General features: G+C 38.5%; 1 protein-coding gene across 1 annotated transcript in view; it reads left to right on the top strand.

Annotated features, from left to right (window-relative positions):
• The window catches only part of MYO1D (myosin ID), a 301,837-nt gene that overhangs the window by 61,537 nt on the left and 227,558 nt on the right, over nt 1–12,742 (top strand). The window contains exon 15 of the mRNA XM_011937657.1: nt 4,903–5,110. Coding sequence (XP_011793047.1) covers nt 4,903–5,110 — 208 coding nt within the window. The remainder of the gene's footprint in view (nt 1–4,902; nt 5,111–12,742) is intronic.

Here is a 12,742-nt window from a genome sequence, read left to right as displayed (position 1 = left end):
GATGAGAGAAAAGGTAATATTTTCTACAGTGAATTTTTCCTTTTAGATTTTGCAGATTTTTGCAAGTAGTTTAGGTTTGAACCTAAATTTTTGCTTGTGACTTTTCACTTTCATTTATTTTATTGAGAAAAGAGAGAAGGATTTAAAACATGCTGGTAACCTTAAAGTTAGTCCTTTAGGGAGATAAAACTCACTGTCAGAAAGCAGATGAGTTCAACTTTTTAATTAGCAAGTTCAGATTGCTGATTTGCCAGAGAGCCAGGGTCATGCACTTTGCCGGCATGAAGGAAGGCAGAGTGCCTCTCCCCTGCCATGGGAGCTGAGCAGTGGGGCTGTAGGATAGCAATCCAGTTTCTACCATGCCTGAAACAAACACACACCAGCACTACCCATATGATGACCCAGATGTAGACCCCTACTATAGTTTGGTAACGAATTTGAGAGGTTTCTGATTTCGCGTTTTTTCATGTGACATTGTTTGGTATTACCTCTGTCTTTATATTAGAACTTTTTCATTGGGCTTTGATCTCTGCCCCCATCTAGCAAGTGAGTAAGCTTTAAATGATTTCCTTTCATTCATTCTGCAAATATCTATTGCCTCATAGTATAGCAGGCAACATGATAGGCACATGGTATATAGTAGGGAACAAAACAAAGTCCCTACCTTCATAGTAGCCACAGACTAAGGAGGGAGACTGACATTAAGCAGATAAACCCACAAATCAGTATGATTACAAGCTGTGATAAATGATGTCAGAAAAGAATAAATAAAACTAGTAGCCTTAGAGAGAATATTGGGGGTAGGGGCTTTGTTGATATACAAAGATCAAGAAAAGACTAAAGGATGAGAAGGAGCCAGACTTTCAAGCACTAGGTAAAATGTATTCCAGGCAGTGGGAACAGCATGTGCAAAGACTCTGGAGCAGGAAGGAGGCAACCGCATTACAGAACCCCAAAGAAGTCAACATGATTGAAGGATAGTGAGGAAGGAAAGCAGCCAAAGACAAAAATGATTTCAAGCTTTTTAGAAAACTACTCTGACCGATGTATGCAGAATGGATTGGAAAGGAAATGGAAAACAATTTAGGAGTCTGTTGTAAACTAGAAGGTGGCTTGCCTTTGAATTGAAGCAGTAAGGATGAGGAGAACTGTAAAATTTTAAATATATTTTGGGGGTAGAGTCAATAGAACTTAATGATGGATTAGAAATCATGATAGGGAAAGAATAAAAGTATTCTCAGGATCCTGGCTTTAGTAACTGGGTAGATTGAGGTAGGAAAAGACTGAAAGAGTAATTAAGATGCCTTCAAGACCTGTGTAGACATTGGATATATAAATCTGAAGCTCATAACTGAGCACTACACTAGGGATGATACACAAATTGAAAGTATATTTTTATATTTTATATACCTATAAAATATATTTTTTGTTTTTATATTTGGAATGTTTTATTAAAAGTAAGTGGACTAGATGAGGTAATGTGGGGAGAGGATACATAGAGAGAAGTCCTGATCTTAGCCTCGGGACATGCCTGCATTTGGGGATATAATAGTAGCCAAAGTAGCCAGAAAATCATATTGACAAGAAATATCCAGAGAGGCAGAAGGAGAGCATGCTGTCATGGAATCTAAGAAAAGAGATATGTCAAGAAGAAGGAAGTAATTAACTGTAATTAGGGAGTAATTAACAGATGCTGCCTACATATCTACTATTTTAACAAGAAATTTGAAAAGCCCTATGAATGATTTATATTCCTTTAGGTATATACCCAGTAATGGGATTGCTGGGTCAAATGGTATTTCTGGTTCTAAATCTTTGAAGAATTGACTGCCTTCCACAGTAGTTGAACTAATTTACATTCCCACCAATAGTATAAAAGCGTTCCTATTTCTCTGCAACCTTGCCAGCATTTGTTGTTTCTTGACTTTTTACTAATCACCATTCTGACTGGCATGAGATGGTATCTCATTGTGGTTTTGATTTGCATTTCTCTAATGATCAGTGATGTTGAGATGTTTTTTATATGTTGGCCGCATGTATGTCTTTTTTTGAGAAGTGTCTGTTTATATCCTTTGCCTACTGTTTAATGGGATTGATTTTTTTCTTGTACGTACATTTGCTTAATTTCCTTTTAGATTCTGGATATTAGTCCTTTGTCAGATGGATAGATTGCAAAAATTTTCTCCCATTCTGTAAGTTGTCTGTTCGCTCTGATGATAATTTCATTTGCTGTGGAGAAGCTCTTTAATTTGTCATTTTTGCTTTTTTTGCAATTCCTTTTGGTGATTTCATCATAAAGTCTTTGCCCATGCCTATATCCTCAATGGTATTGCCTAGATTTTCTTCTACGGTTTTTATAGTTTGGGGTTTTACATTTAAGTCTTTAATCCATCTTGAGTTAGTTTTTATATAAGGTGTAAGGAAGGGATCCAATTTCAGTTTTCTGCATATGGCTAGCCAGTTCTCCCAGCATCATTTATTAAATAGGGAATCCTTTCCCTGTTGCTTGTTTTTGTGGATACGTGCACAGATATGTTCATTGCAGCACTATTCAAAATAGCAAAAACATGGAGTCAACCCAAATGCCCATCAATGATAGACTAGATAAAGAAAATGTGGTACACACACACCATGGAATACTATGCAGCCATAAAAAGGAAAGAGGTTAATACCCTTTTCAGGGACATGGATGGAACTGGAAGCCACTATCCTCAGCAAACTAACACAGGAACAGAAAACCAGACCCCCCATGTTCTCACTTATAGGTGGGAACTGAACAACGAGAACACATGGACATATGGGGGTAAACAACACACACTGGGGCCTGTTGGGGTTAGGGTGGGAGAATAGGGATCATCAGGAAGAATAGCTAATGGATGCTGGACTTAATACCTAGGTAATGGGCTGATTTGTACGGCAAACCACCATGGCACACATTTGCCTGTGTAACAAACCTGCACATCCTGCACATGTACCTCAGAACTTAAAAAATAAAATAATTATTGAAAAAAGAAAGAAAGAAAGAAAGAAAAGGCCTATGAGAAAACTTTAAAGATTCATGTAAGGCACAAAGCAGAGTAGATCAAGTGTGAAGATATCTCTTGTTCTTGGATAGGACAACTCAACACCATATAAAAATTAATGGATTCGCCGAGTGCAGTGGCTCTTGCCTATAATCCCAGCATTTTGAGAGGCCAAGGCGGGTAGATCACTTGAGGTCAGGAGTTCAAGACCAGCCTGGCCAACATGGTAAAACCCCATCTCTACTGTTAACACAAAAATTAGCTGGGCATGGTAGGTGCCTGTAATCCCAGCTACTCAGGAGGCTGAGGCAGGAGAATCGCTTGGACTGGGAGGCGGAGGTTGCAGTGAGCTGAGATTGCACCACTGCACTCCAGCCTGGGCAATAGAGTGAGACTCTGTGTCAAAATAATAATAATAGTAATAATAATAATGTATTTAATGTTTCAACTCAATAAAACTATCAAGGGTGGTTTGGGTCTTTAAAAATTGTTTGTTCACTGGATTCTGGTTTTTTTGCCTGGAACTATAAAACTTGATTCTGAAGTTCATATGGAAAAATATGTGTGCCAGAATAACTAGAAAGACCTTTAAAAAAGAAAAGAATTAGGAAAAAACATTAAAATGTACTTGTATCCTCTATAATTAAAACCATGTGGTAGTGATGCACAGATGGACAGACACGGCAATGAAACAGACCAGAAAGCCCGGAAATAAACTGAAGAACATATGATAAAGGCAGCATGTTAATCACAGAGGGGAAAGATGAACTTTTTAATAGTGTTGGAACGGCTAAGACAGCCATTTGTTAAAAGATAAAATTAGATCCATACCTCACACCATATACCAAAAAACCCTCTAAATGATCAGAAATCTAAATGTGAAAAAGGAAAACATACAAGTACTAGAAGAAAACATAAATGCATTACTCTGTAACCCAAGTGAAGAAAGCCTTTCATACAATGACTTAAAATTTAGATGTACTATAAGAAAAAAGCTAAATTTGACTACATATATTAAACAGCTTTGCATGGTGGAAAAAACTCTGTGATAGGCAGCCTTCTAAGATGCCCTCTACCTCCTGGTATCCATGCCCTGTGTAATCCCCTTCCCGTGAGTGTAGGCTAGACCTAGTGATTTGCTTCTGACAAAGTAGAATATGGCAAAAGTGGTAGGATGTCACTTTTGAGATTAGGCCACAAAATACTGTGACTCTGTGACTTCTGTCTTGTTCACACTCACACTCAAGCAAGCTGCCGTGTGGTAAGCTGCCTTATGAGAGGCCCACATGGCAAGGAGCTGTTGACTGCTCATATGTGGAAATGCAATTAATTTTTGTGTGTTGCTCTTATGTGCAGCAACACCGCTTAATTTTCTTTTAGTTATAATAGTTTTTTTTTTTTAATCTAGAGATCTGCTTGATTTCCTTTGAGGAAAGTTACATTATACATAAGTAGTATCCATTTTGTTTTTCCCTCAGTCATTTACCAATTATCTCCTGGTCTCACTATGTTGACTAGACCTCCAGAGCAATGCCGAGCAGGACCCATGACAGAGCCACCCTTCTCTTGTAGCTGTTTGTAAAAAGAATGCTTCTAAGGTTACCGCTTTATGAACAATATTTGCTGTAGGATTTTGGCAAATAGACTTTATGAGTTTGAGGAAGTCCCTTCTATACCTAGTTTAGTAAGAGTTATCTTAAAGTGTTTTATTTTACTGAAGCCTTTTTTTGCATACCTTATGAGGCTAATGAAATTCTATTGATAGTCTGCTAAGATTTGGTTTGGTTTTTTACGAGGTGTCTTGAATTTTATTGAATAGTTTTCTATTGAGATGACCATATGGTTTTCTCCCTTAACCCTATTTCTTTTTTTCATCCAGGTATAAGATGATCTCCGAATTCACCTGGCCCAACCATGACCTTCCTTCAGATAAAGAGGCCGTCAAGAAACTGATTGAACGGTGCGGTTTTCAGGATGATGTAGCTTATGGGAAGACCAAAATTTTCATTCGAACACCCCGAACGTTGTTTACCTTGGAAGAACTCCGTGCCCAGATGCTCATAAGGATTGTCCTCTTTCTACAAAAGGTAATTTTATATATTTTATATAAGGATAAGATTTTGCTTTTATGTTCTTAAAAATTTGTTGCATATTTTATTTAATTCAAGAAATATTCCTGGATGGTATGTTGTTTTGTGTCTATGCATATCTTGAAATGTTTTCTGTTGCCTTCACACATGGAAAACTTACTTGGTTGCCCAAGTTCAAAATTATTTTATCTTCAAAACTCTGAAGACATTTTGTCTTTAAACTTGGAGAGATGTCTGAACCAGTTTTTCTGTATTTTACCCTTAACTATGTTTTTTCCTTCAGCTTAAATGTGTAAAGGACTTTTTTTTTCTTTGTTCTCTCAAGACGGAGTCTCACTCCGTCTCGCCTAGGCTGGAGTGCCGTGGCACATTCTTGGCTTACTACAACCTCCACCTCCAGGGTTCAAGCGATTCTCCTGCCTCAGCCTCCCAAGTAGCTGGGATTACAGACGCACACCACCACACCCAGCTAATTTTCATATTTTTAGTAGAGATGGAGTTTCACCACGTTGGTCAGGCTGGTCTCAAACTCGTGACCTCGTGATCTGCGTGCCTCAGCCTCCCAAAGTGCTGGGATTACAGGAATGAGCCACCACGCCTAGTCGTGTAAAGGACTTCTAAACTTTGTAATTAAAAAATGTTGCCAACATGTTTGAAATTGCCTCCTTCACCTATCATTACCCACTCACCACCACTTGTCCGCAGTGTTGACTCAGTGCTTGTTAGTTGATGGTACTGTACCTGTCATCATTGATCTGTGCAAGGCCCCTTCTCATTTCATTCACTCATTCATGTATTTCTTTTTATCCCCCATAGCCTTTCCCATATCTTCCATATGAACTATTTTAATGCAAAAAATTGTAGAGCTGTATGAAAAATCATGTACCTCTGTGAGGATGTCCTTGGGATATATACCTAGGAGAAAAGTTGCTGGGTCATAGGGCATGTGTATACCTAATTGATATAAATAGTGCCAAGTTGTCACGCATGAGCCAGTTTGCACCACCAACAGCTGTATATGAGGGTTACTGCATGCCATATCCCTACCACTATCTTCCAGCTACCTAAATTTTGTCAGATTAATAGAATGATATCTCATTGTTGTTTTACCTTGTATTTCTCTGATTACCTTTGAGTTTGATTATCTCATTAAATGCTTCTTTGCTTGCTGCATTTTCCTGTAAACTGTGTGTTCATATTCTTTGTCTATTTTTCTACTCGAGCTGGTACTTTCTTGTTGATTAGCAGAAATGCCTTCAATATTCCAAACATTAACTTCTTATTTACTTTAGACGTTATATATTCTCCTATTCTGTAAGCATTCTAATGAACTTTATCCATAAGATGCTTTGTTGGACCAAATTCTTAATTTTGACATAATCAAATTCTTCAATATTTTGCCTTGTAGTTTGTGATTTGGAATTTTCTTTAAGAAGGCTTTTCATGACTCTCAGTCACAAAGATATTCTGTATTTTCTTCTATGAACTGTATGGTTTTACCTTTCACATTTAGGTCTTTAATTCATTTAGAATCCACCTACATATGTGGTTTTATATAGGAAACTAATTTTATTTTTCTCCATATGGTGAGAAAGTTTTCTCAATATCGTCTACTAAGCAATCTGTCCTTTTCCCATTGATTTGCAGTGCCACTTTTATTATATATTAAGTTCCTGTATGTCAGTAGGAAATAGTTTTATTCACACTATCTCACACACACACACACACACACACACACACATACACACATACACACATACACACCCTGTCTCTGTGTACTCTATTCTGTTCCATTTTTCTATTTGCCTGTTTTTGCACTAATGCAACACAGCTTTTATTATAATATATATTAGTGTATTAGAGAGTTTATCTTTTCTACTTCTTTATTAAGGTTGATTAACCGATACATAGACCTTTATTCTGCAGTATACATTTTAATGTGCATAAGTTTATTAAATTCAATAATTTTTATTAGGATTGAACTGAATATAGATTAATTTGAAATGATTAACATTTCTACAATATTAAATCATCTATTAAGAGTATAATATAGATTTACTTAAATTATCTTTGTTAAACTTTAGACTTAGGCCCTATGAATTCGTGGTTAATTCCTAGATACTTTATTATTTTTGTTGCTGGTGTGGATTTTTAAATTATATTTTCTACATGGCAATGTTAGTACAGAGAAATAATATTGACGTATGTTGCTTTATCTAAATCTAGAATTAAACCTTTCTTGATTGATATTTGTTGATTCTGTTGGCTTTCCTAGGTAAACAATTATATCATGTATAAATAATGAGTTTTTTCTTCCAGTTGCCAAGATGTTTCTAAGTGTTGGTTTCTTTTTATTTATTTTGCCTAGAACTCAGGAAAACATTTGGACTGGAATACTAAATTCTGTTTCATCCCAAAACATTTTCCTTCTATTAATTTTTTTTAATGTTGCTTTCATTGAGTTCTGTTTTATTTCTCAAGAATGCTTGTAAATTTTCATGTTGGATATCTGTTTTCTGCCATAGTAAATTATTTTCAAGTATCTATTCTCTGTCTTCAAGTCTTGGAATCCTTTCCCTTGGATCTTAAGTACTTACCTATAGGCTTGTTTTTAGGGGTTTTTGCCCCCACCCCAAGATCTGTTACTATGTCTTTTTTTCTTTCTACCTGTTCAAGAGATTGATTCGAGCTCAGAGTTAGGCTCTGAACCAGGGTGGCCATACCTCTCAGTTTGCTTAGGACAGTCCTGGTTTATGGCAATTGCCTGTTGTGACTATTAGTAGTACCCCTTTTACTCTCAAAGTGTTCCAGTATGGAGAAACTACATAATCACTCTACCCTGGAATGCACTTTCTGTCTACATGGCGCCTGGTAGATTCCTCTTTTTAAATCTACAGCAATAGTTTGTTTACTTCCTTCACAATTGTCAGTGTCCCACACACTTAAGTCTGTGGCAGCTCTGCCAGCCAAAGATGGGCCCGGCTCATACATAAAAAGATACACAAATTCCAGGTGTGCTACTAGGGCTGCAGCCACTAGGCTTCTTCCTTTCCTGGTTCTCTCTGACAGCCCTGTGCTTCTAGAAATGCTGAGTGCCATTACCAGTCCCTATCTCTGCTTTTTTTTCTGGTGAAAAATTAGTCTCTCTCTAGGAAAGAGATTCTAAAAGAGAAGGGACAATGGCTTCAAAAATTATCACATGTGCAGTGAAGGGAAAACTGTCCAGTCTTCTCTGTGAGACAGATCTCACATTTCTTCACCATAAGGCAGTGGAGTAGGGAATATAAGGGTCTCCTTCCCTATGCTCAAGGAGACCGTTGCAGGGTATCTTATGTGTGACCTACTGATTATGTTTTTTAGATCAACTCCACAGGCCATAAAATTAGAGGAAATTTCTCTGGGCTTTTGGGAATGGATCATCAGTCACCTAACCATGTGATGTGTGTTTTTACTTTTTCTGTATCCTTATAGAAATTTAATGGGAAGTTAGGAGAGACAGTATCAGAAACTGTTATTGTGAACAAAAATCTCCAACAATTGATTTTTATTTCCTTTTAAAATAAAAATAGCTATACTGATTATATAAATAAATTATGCTCATTTTAAGAACAAATTTAAAACATACAAAAAATGTAAGGGAAAATGTGAAAAAGTCACCTAAAACCCCACCATCCAGAGGTAACATCATTAACATTGTGGTGGTCATCCTTTTTGATATCTTTCTGTGCATATAGACAAACATATATAATATAAACGAGATCATAGTTGATATGAGTGTATTTTTATGATCAACTTTCTCTTTTTTCTGCAATAATTTGTACTCTCTTTTTTCCCCACATTTACCCTCTCTGCCCACATTTCTTCTCACCCCTTATGTTGAGAGTCCTCAAGACTAACCCATTTTGATGATTCACTAAAAGGATTCACAGGACTCAGCATAGTGTTGTACTGATGAATAGAATTTATTACAGCAAGAGGATCAAAGCAAAATCAGCAAAGGGAAAAGGCATAAGGAGTGAGATCCAGAGGAAACCAGGAGCAGGCTTCCAAGAGTTCTCCCAGTAGAGTGGTACCAGATGCACTTAATTCCTCCAGCAGCGAGCTGTGTCAACACATGCCAAATGTTGCCTACCAGGGGAGCTCCTTAGAGACTCAGTACTCAAAGTTTTTACTGGGAACTGGTCATTTAGGCACCTTCTACCTATCATGTACCAAAATTCCAGATTCTCAGAAGAGAAATCAGGTATTCAGCACAATTTACATTTTTTTTATAAACACAGTTTAAACACAATAAACCAATCTTATCACTTAAGGGAAAGTTTTGTATCAATGTAGTGAACTGTTGACCAGCAAGTTCCCAGACACCAGCCAAGGACCTGTAGGGACCAGCCCCACAGGGTTGGTGGGTTTTTCTCCTTGTGTGTGGAGATGAGAGATTGTAGAAATGAAGACACAAGACAAATAAAAGACAGCTGGGCCCGGGGGACCACTACCACCAAGACACAGAGACCGATAGTGACCCCGAATGCCAGGCTACACTGATATTTATTGGATACAAAACAAAGGGGCAGGGTAAGGAATGTGAGCCATCTCCAGTGATAGGTAATGTCATGTGGGTCACGTGTCCACTGGGCAGGGGGGCCCTTCCCTGCCTGGCAGCCGAGGCAGAGAGAGGGAGACAGCTTACACCATCATTTCTGCATATCACAGACTTTTAGTACTTTCAGTAATTTTGCTACTGCTATCTAAAAGGCAGAGCCAGGTGTACAGGATGGAACATGAAAACAGACTAGTTAGTAGTGTGACCACTGAAGCACAACATCACAGGCAGATGGTTAGGCCTCCAGATAACTGCGGATGTCAGGCCCTCCACAAGAGGTGGAGGAGTAGAGTCTTCTCCAAACTCCGCCAGGGAAAGGGAGACTCCCTTTCCTGGTCTGCTAAGTAGCGGGTGTTTTTCCTTGGCACTGACGCTACCGCTAGACCATGGTCCGCTTGGCAATGGGCGTCTTCCCAGACGCTGGCGTTACCGCTAGACCAAGGAGCCCTCTAGCGGCCCTGTCTGGGCGTGACAGAGGGCTCACACTCTTGTCTTCTAGTCCCTTCTCGCTATGTCCCTTCAGCTCCTATCTCTGTATGGCCTGGTTTTTCCTAAGTTATAATTGTAGAGTAAGGATTATTATAATATTGGAATAAAGAGTAATTGCTACAAACTAGTGATTAATGATATTCATATATAATCATGTCTGTGATCTAGATCTAGTATAACTCTTGTTTTATATATTTTATTATACTGGAACAGCTCGTGCCCTCGGTCTCTTGCCTTGGCACCTGGGTGGCTTGCCACCCACAAGGACCAACCTTGCAAGCAGACCACTGTAAGCATAGTAGTCTCAGGCCTGCTATGTAAACTCTTTTCTGGGAACCCCCATAGTTTTCCCTAAACTTTAATAGATATATTTATACATGTAGCCTTCCATACTGGTGCATTCATTTCTATGCACTGGATTCCCAGGAGTGAGATTGTTAAGTGAAGAGTATATATGGTTTTAATCTTAAGAAATCATATTTCAACCCACAATGCAAGTGAACTCTTTTCTCTAAATTTTTTATCACAGTGGCTTTTACTAGGCTATTTAATTTTTTCCATTCTGATCAGTAAGAAATGATACCTTATTTCTACATTTTTTAATTTCCATGACTACCCTTGAGTGTGTGCTTATTGACTTTTTGGATTTCCTCTTGTTACTTATATTCTTGGCCCATTTTTATATTGGGTTGTTCATCTTTTTCCTATGAATTTGTGGGAGCTATCTGTATATAATATGCATTAATATTATGTATCACAGTTAATTTTTTAGAGTTGTCATTTGACTCTGTTCATGTAAACTCTTCCATGTGAAAATTTTCACTCTCAATATAATGAAATTTGTCTTCTTTTTCTTTATAGCACCTGGGTTTCTTCTAAAAAAATTAATAGATCTGGGGGGCTGGGCACAGTGGCTCACACCTGTAATCCCAGAACTTTGGGAGGCCAAGGTGGGTGGATCATGAGGTCAGGAGATCAAGACCATCCTAGCTAACACAGTGAAACCTCCTCTCTACTAAAAATACAAAAAATTAGCCAGGCGTGGTGGTGGGCGCCTGTAGTCCCAGCTACTCGGAAGGCTGAGGCAGGAGAATGGCGTGAACTCAGGAGGCAGACCTTGCAGTGAACTGAGATCAGGCCACTGCACTCCAGCCTGGGCGACAGAGTGAGACTCCATCTTAAAAAAAAAAAAAATTATATATAGATCTGGAATTTATTTTTGTACATGATTTTGTTCCAGGTGAATAACTAAATGTTTTAATTTTGTTTATTTAAACATTTCTCTTTTTTCCAGTAAATTGAAATTTCACCTTTGTTCAGTGTTAATCTTTCATACATTCATGAATGTATTTCAGGACTCACCATTTTATTCTACAGTCAATTCCTATGACAATACCATGCTGTTTTTGTTATAGTACAGCATAATAGATTTTAATATCTGAGAACCTGGCTTTAGGTGTATTTTCATACCTTTTCTGTGCCTTAATAGAGATTTAGGCTAAGTGCGGTGGCTCATGCCTGTAATCCCAGCACTTTGGGAGGCTGAGGCAGGCAGATCACTTGAGGCCAGGAGTTCGAAACCAGCCTGGCCAACTATGGCAAAACCCCATCTCTACTAAAAATACAAAAATTAACCGGGTGTGGTAGCGTGCACCTATAATCCCAGCTACTCAGGAGGCTGAAGAACGAGAATTGCTTGAATCAGAGGGAGAAGTTGCAGTGACCCAAGGTTGTGCCACTGCACTCCAGCCTGGATGACAGACTGAGACTCCATCTCAAAAAAAAAAAAAAAAAATTAGAGATGTATTGGTAAAGTTGTAGAAGGGACAGTCAAAAATGTTGATTGTATTAGACTGGTCTCATGCTGCTAATAAAGACATACCCAAGACTGGGTAATTTATAAAGGAAAGAGGTTTAATTGACTCACAGTTCCACGTGACTGGGGAGGCCTCACAATCATGGCAGAAGGTGAAAGGCACGTCTTAACACGGTGGCCGGCAAAGAGAGAGATGAGAGGCAAGTGAAACAGATTTTCTCTTATAAAACCATCAGATCTCGTGAGACTTATTCACTACCATGAGAACAGTGTGGGGGAAACTGCCCCCATGATTCGATTACCTCCCACCAGGTCCCTCCCAGAACATGTGGGAATTATGGGAGCTACAATTCAAGATGAGATTTGGGTGGGGACACAGCCAAACCATATCATTAACTAAAACAAGAACCTCCAAAATTTGTCGTTCTTGGAGAGATACAAACTGTGATACTTTCCGATGCATAAAAAAATGTATAGTCTTCCCCTATCATAATCTAAACTGTTAACTACTCAGTATCAAGAATTACAGATAATTGGCCGGGTGCAATGGCTCACACCTGTAATCCCAGCACTTTGGGAGGCCGAGGTGAGCAGCTCACAAGGTCAGGAGATGGAGACCATCCTGGCTGACATGGTGAAACCCCGTCTCTACTAAAAAAATACAAAAAATTAGCCGAGCGTAGTGGCGGGCGCCTGTAGTCCCAGCTACTGGGGAGGCTGAGAT

Source organism: Colobus angolensis, unplaced genomic scaffold, assembly GCF_000951035.1.
Source record: "Colobus angolensis palliatus isolate OR3802 unplaced genomic scaffold, Cang.pa_1.0 Scaffold167, whole genome shotgun sequence".
Classification (NCBI taxonomy): domain Eukaryota; kingdom Metazoa; phylum Chordata; class Mammalia; order Primates; family Cercopithecidae; genus Colobus; species Colobus angolensis.
This window is presented reverse-complemented; position numbering and strand designations above follow the sequence as displayed.